The sequence below is a fragment of the Cyprinodon variegatus genome, unplaced genomic scaffold (genome assembly GCF_000732505.1).
Source record: "Cyprinodon variegatus isolate N-32 unplaced genomic scaffold, C_variegatus-1.0 Scaffold711, whole genome shotgun sequence".
In the NCBI taxonomy this organism is placed as follows: domain Eukaryota; kingdom Metazoa; phylum Chordata; class Actinopteri; order Cyprinodontiformes; family Cyprinodontidae; genus Cyprinodon; species Cyprinodon variegatus.
In genome coordinates, this window is record NW_015151164.1 from 321,785 (window position 1) to 333,403 (window position 11,619).

At 37.4% G+C, this 11,619-nt stretch overlaps 1 protein-coding gene across 2 annotated transcripts in view; it reads right to left on the bottom strand.

Moving 5' to 3' along the window:
- Positions 1-11,619, bottom strand: part of diaph1 (diaphanous related formin 1) — a 132,959-nt gene that overhangs the window by 26,576 nt on the left and 94,764 nt on the right. For both annotated transcript variants that reach the window (XM_015394854.1, XM_015394853.1), the window contains 4 exons: positions 5,640-5,735; positions 5,454-5,548; positions 5,131-5,232; positions 2,189-2,428 (listed from right to left, as the gene is read on the bottom strand). In XM_015394854.1, coding sequence (XP_015250340.1) covers positions 2,189-2,428; positions 5,131-5,232; positions 5,454-5,548; positions 5,640-5,735 — 533 coding nt within the window. The remainder of the gene's footprint in view (positions 1-2,188; positions 2,429-5,130; positions 5,233-5,453; positions 5,549-5,639; positions 5,736-11,619) is intronic.

An 11,619-nucleotide genomic window follows, 5' to 3' on the forward strand; every position in this document is an offset into this window, starting at 1 on the left:
GCGGGCACCAAGGGGCCCTCAAGGACCACATGGGGTGCCCTCAACGCCTCCTGAAAACAGCGACTCAGCAGTGGGCTAAGTTTGAAATTTTATTTTATTCTGTGACTCTTCTTTTTAATCATTTATAGAGCATTTCATCATAGTAATCATATAGGGCATTTTAGCATTTATAGAGATTTTAAAATTAGAATGTTTAAAGGAAAATTAGAAATGAAAAGTTTACAATAAAAATGTGTTTAATTTGGATAAAGTTTAGGTGAACGCTGACCCCTCTTGTTCATAGGTCAGTATTGGTAGCCCTTCCTATGATTCGATAGCCATGAAGTAGCCCTCAGCCTTGAAATGGTTGGTGACCCCTGATCTATACCTTTTCGGCAGCTCACACTAAGCAAGACACAAAAGGCCAGGAAGTTTAAGGAGCTCTCCAAACAAGTCAGGGTTGGATTAAAAAAAAAGATCTAAATCTTTGATCTTCTCCCAAGCACCATCAAATCCCACGGTCCCACAGCAAACCTGTCAAAGAGGGCACTAATCAGAGAGGCAGCACTGGGACCAAAGGTGACCCTGAAGGAGTTACAGAGTTTAGTAGCAGATACCAGAGTAGCTATCCCTAAAGCCACGATAAGGCGTAGACTCCACGCAGCCTGGCTTTAAAGTGGCCAGAAAAAAGCCTTTAATCACCGTTAAAAATAAGAGGGAATGTTTAAAGTTTGGTAAGAGAAATGCTGGTAACTTCCTTATGGAGGAAGGTGCTATGCTCAGATGAGAGTAAAACTTTACTTTTCAGCCATCAAGGAAAACTCTGTGACTTTGACAGGGTAAGCATAATAGGCATAAACTGTAACATAGTGGTGACAGAATCATGCTGTGGGGATGTTTTTAACCATTTCTTCCAATTTTTGTTCATAATCTGGAAATAAAGTGGTGAAATCTCTCAAATCATCCTTTCTAATTCTAGCTTGTAAGGAAACTGATATGGGGTGTGAAAACTTCAAGTTGCTGTGCATGGTCCAAGCTCAGACCTGTATTAGGAGAATTTTTTGGCAAGATTATGTTAATACATTTGGCAGACACATCAATCCAAACTTGGGATATATCAATGGATTCAAAGGTAAAGCCAACAACAAACAATCTGAAGGGAAGACCACCAGTCAGGTTCCATCAGAGGTAACAGGCATGACAGCACAGAGGGAATGGAGTGCAGGCAAAGGGAGAAATGCAAAAAAAAAAAAAAAAAAAAAAAGATGCTTGCGAAGTACATATTAGGAGATGTAGATTAGGTGTTTCTCTAAGATGGAAAGTGCCGACACTGTGTTAGTAGCAAGCAGCAGGTCATTCCATCAGCATGGAGTGAGATGTAATGAAAGTTTGGACTGTGTTAATCAAGATGCTAACAGATCTGCTCCCCTATTCTAACAGAGCCTTAATTAGTGAGCAAAAAGCTGAAAGTAAATCAGCTGGTGGATATGCAACATTGGTCGAGATAAATCCAAATGACTTGCAGTAGCACTCACATTAAACATTAAAGTAATTGCATGAGACATTTAAATGAAATTAATTAAAATGTTTGTGTTTGTTTGTTTCCCTCTCTTTCTACTAAAGAGTGTGAAAGACAAACGTTCCACTCACCCTTTTCTTATCGTTTACCTAGCGTAGCGAGTGTAGCATGAGAGTCTCATGACAGAGGAGTAGCAAGACAGATAAATGCTAGCTGAAATTTGAAGGGACAAAAAAAACAACAAACTATGGAACTAGTTTCAGTCTAATGCGATAGCTGCAGTGTGGGAGCATTTTGGATTCATACCAAATGGTAATAATTATGTTATTGCAACTATTTGTGGGACAACTTCTTGTCCAGAACAATGTGCTGCAGTGACACGCCTAATTTGTGGCTTGAGTTATAATGAAATTAGGGTTCTATAAAGTATTGACATAAGTAGCTAAACATCTATTGATTTAACACTTCTCAGGGTTTTTAGTTCAAATATTTTCGACTTGACAGGACTTTGTTTTGTTATATATCACCTTAAAAAGGAAATGCATAGGGGCTTGTTATAGTGACAGTGTAAAATGATGAAAAAGGGGCTTTCCAAAGCTCTGAATGAATAACAGTCAACCTTTGTGATTGCTCTGTGAATCTTCTTGTGAATACATTTTCCCCCCATGTATCAACATGTCTTGTTCTCACCTTGCACAGGTACGATATGGAGAAGCCGAATGCGGCTCCGTTTCGAGAGCCGGCATTCATGTAGTTCCCGACAAGAAGGATGATCTCCAGCAGCTTGGCAAAGGTCTCGCTTTTCCTGAGCTCCTCGCAGGCAGCTGTCACAGCCACCACATCTGGCTTGATGTTGTTCAGCTGCTCCTCAAACTGCAGCTTGAACAGGATGGCCTCAAGTCGTGGCATCAGACGCTTCACACTGGACATCTGGAGAAACCAGAGTATAGAGGATTAAAAGGTTCTTCTTTCTCAGGAGGTTACCAGCGTGTGAATGTTTTAACCCTGACTGAATTCATGTAGCCCTTTCTAGTTATGAAGACGGCTTTACACTAATCACTCACCAACACGCTCATATTCCTACACACCTCAAATTTTACAGTTTTAGAAAACTACTTTATCCATAGAACCAGTTGCTTCAGATGGGAATAACTTTAGTACCTTTCTTAAATAGTCTACAAGATAAGTTTATCTATATAGCATATTTTAGAGGCAAAACAATTCAATTGCATTAGGAAAAAAACAAAAAAGAAAAGTACATTGTAGTGGCATTAAGGCAACGCAAATAATTAAAAATAAAATAATCTTATCAAAAGAAAGATTTTTTTTTTAGTAACACAAAAATTAACCTTGAAACTTCAATACAAATATTTAGATTGCACATTAAAAGGCCACTCTAAAAAATATGTTTTTAATTGTGATTTAAGTAACAGACGGTTTCAGGGCTTTACAGTTTGTTGAGAGTTTATCCCTGATTAGTGAGAGATCTGGGTGGTAAATGCACAGACAAAAAATATGTATTTTTGTGCTAAGCCATCTAGTGTTTTATAGATCTATATAGATATTAGTAAAATCTATTCTATGGGATACAATGAATCACTGTGACAACTTGAGAGCTGGGATGATGTGCACCACTTTACTGCAGGCAGCAGCATTCAGGATCAACTGCAAATGCCTGATCGACCTTTCAGACAAACCCGTGAAGACACTGCTGCACTAATCAATTCTACCAAAGGTTAACACATTAATTAGTTTTACAATCTTTTTTGTTCTGGTCTGGCATATAAAGCTATCCACGGACACAAATAGGTCCCTCTCCTTAAAGTGGGATTCCAACCAGACCAGTACCAGAATGCTTTACAAGCACTAATGAAATGAAGTGATCAAACCAAACTGCTTGCCATGCCTTAGATATTTAAAACAAAGGATTATCAAAGGTCCTTTTTTATTTTAAGGACAAAAAACAAACAAATAAAATAAACAACAGCAAAAAAAAAAAAATCCCAACCAATTAAGAAAACTTGCCTGGCCTCCTCTGACATTATTCTGTAGTTAAATCAAAAAGCTGTAATTAATCTAAACGTGACTTTTAAATCTTAAAAAAAAGTGTTTTAAATTCAGAAATGTAAACAAACTGTTATTAAAGTCATATAAATTCCTATTTAAAACTAGGAAAACATCCAGCAACAATACTGTTGGATATTGTGATGACCGTATAGATAATTTAAAAATAAACAAAGGGAGGGGTCCCAATGAGGCCCATTGTCAGCAGTATTAACTCTGTGACAAACAATATTGCAAAACATCTTGCCACAATTTTGGCTCCGTTGGAAACACTTTATTTCTGGAGTCCAGTGTTTGAGACTCGCTCCATGTGAAACCATTGTTTCTTTTGATTTAACCTCTCTTTACCTGCATTCCCAAATCAGCAGCAATAAATAGTCAGGACACCGTTGGAACATGATGAAGACCTGGAAGAAAGGACCACTAAAACCTAAACAGATATATAACCTGTACTACCTCTGCCTATCAACCACATACTTTAAATACAGTGATAACATTTAGCGACAGACACATGGGTAAATCATGGGCTCCCCATTGTTACCAATATCAATATGGAGGAGTAGAGCACTCAGCACATACAGGGGAACACAACCAGCTAACTGGTTAAGAGACATAGTTGACACCAGGGTCAAAATCCAAACCCAGGAGGTTAAGGCATCACCAATCACATCAACTACGTGGACGGAAACATCAAGTTCAGTAGAGAGAAAGCAAAGAACAACAGGATGCCTTTTCTGGACTTTGCTGTGCAGGTTGAGGACAATGGAAGTTTTAATACTGAGGTTTACTGGAAATCTACACATACAGACCAATACCTTAATTTTGACTCACATAACACGCTGGAACATACATTTCTTTCTTTTTTTTATTATTTTCTTTTTTTTTTTTTTATCAGACCTCTGAGTTACAGGGTTGACAATATTCCCTTAACTACAGAGGAGAAACAAAAAGGAACTAAAACATGATAGGAAATCACTAGAAGCACGAGGTTATCTTAACTATTCGTTTGATAAGTTGGCCAAAGCCACTAGCAGGAAAAACAACACTGCATTAAACACAGAGGAGAAAGAGATGCAAAAACAATATGCAACTCCATATGTGTCAGGAATTTCTGAGAAACTCAGAGGGAGTTTTAGACTCAACAACACACTCAGACAGAACCTGGGGCAACCTAAAGACAGAAAACTAAAATATAAGCTGAGCAGTGCTGTGTATGCAATCCACGCATGGCACAGCATAGGAGAGCCAGTAGATCAGCGCTCCAATTAAAGATTGCTCTGGTGTGAGCCAACATAAGTGACAAAGACTCCTGGATAGGTTCAAAACATCTTCATAAAAAACCCGAAAGTCCGGTTACCTTCCAATTTAAGCCTGTTTGTGGGTAACCTGCTAAAAAGTTTTTTTTTTTTGTTTAAAAACTGATGCAAGTCATAAAAATGAAGCTCAAACCCAAATATTTTTTCTGACATTGAAAAGTAAATTTTGTTTATCTAAGGGCTCAATAAAACTGCTTTAATTGAATAAATTCACTTCTCTTTCAAGTTTTATGAGTGTTTATGGTTTCTTACCACCACTCCAAATTGTTCAGACTCAGCCAGATCATTGTATTCATCCTTCATCTCTGCAAGGGTTTCTAGCTGCCCAGGAGCAGGGAGCTGCTTTATCAGGTTCTACAAGACAGAATCAGCAAAACAACATTATATTCAGGAATGTTTGACATATCTGACTCAAAATAGACCAACACAGGGAGAAAATACAAAAGTAATTTAAGAATAAACGTGTATTTCTGGGCTTCAGAGGAAATGTAAGCCTTTATATAAACTTTTAAAAGACATATAGATCTATGAAAACAAAACAAAAGAAAAAAGAATCAAAAGCATATCTCTGGTACCTGAACCATGGACTCTGTAAGAATCTTCTCATTAACTTGTAAGATGGCATTCTTGATCTCTTCGTATGGAATGCGGAAGGATCCCAGGAAAATTGCTGCATGAAAACAAAAAGAAAATATTGCAGTTTAAACGCATAAAACATTTCAAGCCATCTGGTTTTGATTTGTTCTGTATAACCTACTTACAGAGGTTTTGTGATGACTTTGAATCAATGACTTTTAGCTCCTTCACCTTCTTCTTCGTTGGCTGTTTATCCTCTCCATTATTCTGATCTTTTTTAGCTGGAGATGAAAACAAAAGAAGGAAAAGAAGATGGCATTCAAACCCTTGTATTCATGTAAACAACTTTGAAGCTTGAATATATAGATATATATACATATTTTTCAAAGATAATAAATGATAAGAGGGATAAAATGTCTAGATGATGATTATAAGAAGTGACAGAAGGGACAGTGTTTGCTTCTTCGCTCTGTTCTAACTGTATGTCACTGAGGTGTTGGATTTTTATTGAGCATATCTGGGTAATACTAAACCAACAAGAAACAGCTTAAAAAACAGGTGTAACATTTCTTGTGAGCGCTGGATTTTTAAATATAATCAGACATCGTTTTGCTGTGGGGCATTAAGAGACTATAATAAATGTATTCATCCACACATTTACCAGGAAGACACAATTTAGATTATTTAGCTCTGACAAGGTCAGAGTTGTGTCTGTAAGGATGTGTCAGGGTGTGGGGGTGGATATAAACCGGATGAGAACGATTGTGAATGATGAGCAATCACATGGGCTTTGGTCATGAAACAATGTGCCGTTTCCAGGCATGCTAGGTCTAAGGTCAGCAAGGTTCTGGATGCCACAGCTTTCCTGCTGTTCCTGTCAGAAAATATCTAATCAGTCACTGCTGATTCATTTCAGGTCAATGTCACAAAACTGATAATGCCTCAAAAGTTTAAGGACCGGTAGGAAAAATGATTATGTTGTCCTTTACCTCTTTCCATGTCTTTAATGATAATAAACAAATCGCTAACTTCTTGTATATCTTTATCTAAATATGTGACTAATCAGCCTCTATGCAACCTTCTCCTCACAAGAACTTATAAAACAAAAAAACAACCTCAGATTGTTGGAACTAGACTAAAATGTCTTTCTTTACACTTTAAAATTTCTACAAACTTAAACTCAAACTAACCAGGTCAATATTCCACATGTTTAACTGTCTTGATGCTATGCTCAAACACAAACGTCCTTTTTTTACTCAGAGTACTTAGAAGGTGAACTTTTATTATGGATGGATGTCCCTTCTGGTCTCCATTTCTTCTATATTTATGTAAAGGCCTACCAAACCTCTCAATTTATACAGAAAAAAAAACTTTTTTTCACCTATTCCTTTTCCCATATAAGCCCTCATCCTGTTTTTTTGCCCAGCGTACAATTACTTTTGCTTTAATGGTGTGTTGAATAGGCCTGATTCAAACAGTGGGACTTTCACCACTCACTACAAAACCAGATAATTACCACAGCTTAACAACTCCTCCATTCATCTACTGATCTGTCTATAAGTCCACTCAAAGCGTACTGTGTCTCCAACAGAGACACTATTCAGTACAACAGTCTGTTAATTGCCAACACTCCCAATGAAGACGACATCTCTTCATTTAGTCAGATACAGAGGCAGTGGATTGGAGACGTTTTGCATCAGCAGCAGTTTCCCCTTCATGAAACTTATCCCACAGAAATGACAAACCTTTAAAAAACTAACAATTTTCATTGTTTATAAATATTTCACATTATGGAAAAACAACCATCTACTGATTATGTTTACTATATAGCTTTATTTTTGGCATCTAACATCCCTCATAGCCTCTGAAGTGCAGGAAACAAAGTCAGGAAGCAAACCAGTATAGACACAGGATAGGAAAATCCACACATCTGTGAGGAAATGACAATAACATCTATGCGCAAACAAAATCACTGCAGGCAGCAGCTGCGTGGTTAAAAAAAGCAATAATAAGATTCAACAAATCTAATCTTCAAATTAATCAGAGCGATATCATCCACAAATATCAGCTTCAGGAGGACATGACAAGGTAGAATAAGTTAGAAACATAATACAGGAGGAATTTACATTCAACTGTAAAAAAGCTTTAATAAATCTGTAGAAAAAGTGCACACACTACAGTATAGATATAGGATAGTGCATAATCTGTTTGAGCAGCACTGGTGACCTGGTGGAAGCATCATGTTAGTGGGTCAGTGTGTGTGGCTCATAGAGAGACAGACATAGAGCTGATGCATATGTGTTTATGTACGGCGCAGAGGCCCGGCTGCGCTGGAGCCAATAGAATCATTCAGAGACGTGCTGACATCACGGCTGATTCATAAAATGGGGTCTGGTGGGCAGATTTTAAAATGGCTGCTCTGTGGTTTCCACATGTACAGGAGCTTTTCATTTATGAGCCGATGGCACCTCTGGTGGTAGCTGGGGTGTACCGCTTCCTGCTACACTTAGTCATAGTGGGGGAGGAAAAAAGGAGATGACAGGAGCAGAACACATGTCTGACCAAACACACATACACACACACAGGAATCCCAGCACATGTTAAAAAATAAGATGAGATCAAAAGATAGAAATGTTTTTGTGGTCCGTTTTGTTTTATGATCAACAAAAGAAACTTATTATTATGAAAACAAACCAATATCCCTTTAACACAGACAGACATGCAATCCTCTTTTCCTGGAACCCCCCCTTCCCGACAGCTGCTTGGCACCATGTGTGTGTGTGTGTATGTGTGTGTGTGTGTCACGGTAGAAATTCTTCCATTGCTGACATCTGCTTTTAATTACACGGAGAGGCAAAAAAAGCTGAAAGTTGGATAAAGAGAGGGAAAAGAAGGGGGAGTTCAGCAGAATCACGAGGAGCCAAGTCATGATGGGGTTTTAGTCAATATGTAACAAAGTATCTGTGTGCGTCGTTTGTGTGTCTGTGTGTCCGTCTGCACAAAGAGGAGTCTGTTTATCAGTTAGTGAGCTCAGAGTGTGTCCTTCACCCCATCCCTGCTCCCTTTCCACTCTCATTCCCTCGCTCCTTAAAAGGAGAAACCGTGGAGTGAACAGGATGATGGGAAGTCAGGCTTAGTTGAAACAACATAAAAGAAAAAGAAAAGAAGGGAATGAAAGGAGACAAACAAAGACATTAAAAGAACATAAAGCACTTTCATATCTGACCAGGCTGGACCTAAAGCATCCACTCAAAGAAAAGATGCATCCCTCTTTCATAAAGCAAAGCTTTTTTCTCTTTCACTCCGGCTTTTTCAGTCTTTTCATGGAGCCTATTCATCCTCTCATCACCACTCCCTGTTTGTAGATCACTGTGGTTTATTTTTAACCCACTAAAAGCTTACAGATGATGTGTTTCATTGTATATTTGTAGCATCAAGAGTTTTTCATGGGCCCCCTTGTGGCACAATGGAAGAAAACCCTCGCATTAACTTTATATAACTCCAAACTCACTTTTTCCACTCTGCATTCCAGGTCTGGAGTCTGTCTAAACAGAAACTGAGAAGAGGGAGTTTTGTAGAAACATCAATATTCCTGAGCTGAAAAGCTCTTTGGGGAAAAAGAAAAGTTCTGAATTTGATCCAGAGCATAAAAACACATACATAACAGAGAATTATCTTTACTTCATGGAAACATAAAACTAACTCTACAGGGTTTTGACTTTAGAACTTTAAGAGAACTATACTATTATAACTGTGAGGAAAAAAAAACGAAGGAGGGGGGGTTCTTTGTCTAAACTATGGCAGACAGCGAGACAGCTGTTGCTCTAGTCCCTTTAAACTTTAAATGTCCATTCTGTCACTCTATATAGAAATGTTGGTGCTACGATGTAAGAGTTTGACAGAAGAAGAATAAAGGGGTTTCCAGGGTAACCTCAAGGCTGAAAGAGCCCCTTCATCCTGTTTTTCCACTGTGAAAGGAAATGAGGAGAAAAGATTGCCGGCTGTGTGTGTGTGCGTGCACATGTTCACGGACACGCCATTGTGTGAAAAGGAACAGATGGCAGGGTGGGGCAGCAGGGAGGGGGACTGGGCAGGATGTGGGAGGGCCAGGGGGCGCAGGGGGAGGGCATATGGGAGGGGCCAAGGCGTGCTCACTTGCGCTCCCCTGGTGCATGAAAAGTGTAACTGCAGCGGAACTTTGACAATATTTTATTTATATTTTTATAAAACGTAATTAAAACCTGAAAAATTTAATTTTTAGTTTCCATGGAAGCTAATTGTATCCTTGTTGATAGACTTAGCCTGGAAGATGGAGCAAAAACTCAATCTATCAATAAAGAAAAAAATAATTTAATTACCAAAACAGTATCTTTCCTCATTTTCTTAAGTCCTATTGAAGACAGAAGCGGTATTAAAAATAAAATAAAATTTTAATTGAAAACAGAATTTTTTTCTTGAAAAGTAAAAACAAACAAACACTGATTTATGATTTAAATGCCTGTTTTGTAAACCTGTCTGTAAAGTAAAACCAAGTTAAAGTTGCAACTAACCTTATACAGTAAAATAACTATAATCATAGTCTTCCAACAGTATTAGAAGTTATGTAATAAATAATAAGGATTATTATAATTATAAAAATAAATTTAAACTTCAATGGGTAAAAAAATGTGAAAATGGAGCAAAAAGAAAAAAATATATATATATAGATATTTCAATATCTATATATGACTAGATTGATGGTTATATTGCCTTCATTTTGATATAACTATTAACCCTTTATCATCTGTAGTATGCAGCAGACCAACCACCCCTAGCAGAGGAACAAGATCGACTCAGGTTCTCCAGCCCTAAGCTTATCAAGGGGGAAATAATAAAAAAAATAATAATTAACAAATTTTAATATTCACCAACTGTAAGTGCAGCCGAGCTGATAAGAAGAGCCGCGGACAGACACCAGACAATGGACATGGTCATCACATAGAAAAGATTCACGCCAAAAACACAATTTCGTCTGATAATACTAAAGAATACTGACAGTAGCAAATTTGATGTCTGTGTGCCTGCACTAGAAAAGAAGTATTGAAGTTAGACAAGAAAGAAGGAACAAGACAAATAGGTGTAAGAGCATTCAGATGGAAAATGAAAGTAACTTACAAAGATAGTGAATGATGCACTTATTATCTACTAGAAACACTTGACAGATTCCTGAAAATGTCTTCATGAAATTAAATACAAGTTCACCTTTTATGAGAATATGTGTTGGAGACAAACACTAGAAATCAGATGCAGAAAATGTGTGGGTATGAATATGGCGGCTGTGTGTTTGGAAATGTAAAGGTGCGCACCTACCTGTGGCCCAAGTGTTGTTAATTAAGGTCAAGGGGAGCCGTAACTTTAGTTGAACATTTGATCTCTGTATTATTTGTTTGATTTCATAAATCATCATGTTGAGCTCTTTGTTGTAATGAATTCATCAAATCTCAGCTTATCTGTCACTATATGAGTGCATCTCAAATCTGCGAAACACTGAACCTGACCTTCACCAACAACTATGATCTCAGCTCAGAAGCTACAGGTTAAGAAAGGAAACCACGAGAATATGATCAATATCTCAGAAATTCAAACACTGAACACATTTATCAAAGACTGATAAGTTTATTTCTAGTAGGTTGTATTATCATACTTTACCAATATTGAAATAATGAAAGTCAGCTCAGTGTGGCAGGTTCATGTTCAAAATAACCTACTATTCAGATCGGGGAGATAAGATTTTAAAAGGGAAAAAAAAGACAAATAGTTTGTAGTTTGTGATCAGAATATTACTGTAATTATCTCCACATGCAAAATGACAGCTAAAGTCACCAATATGCAAAAATATGTGGTGCAGATGTTCACCCGGCTATAAACATTAACAGGGATTTTGTTTGCATTTCTTCACATGAGGATCCACCTCATTGCTAAAGTACACTTTGCAGAAATGTGGCATAAGAAAATCCTCTTAAAACAGTCGTGATTCAGTATTTTCAGATCATGTAAAATTTTTATGAACAACTTTATGCATGGATAAATAATGTTTGGTGTTTATGACCACATGTACATAGTCATTGAATATATAGTTGGATGGATAAAAACATTTAATATATATTTATAAATATCTAGATATTT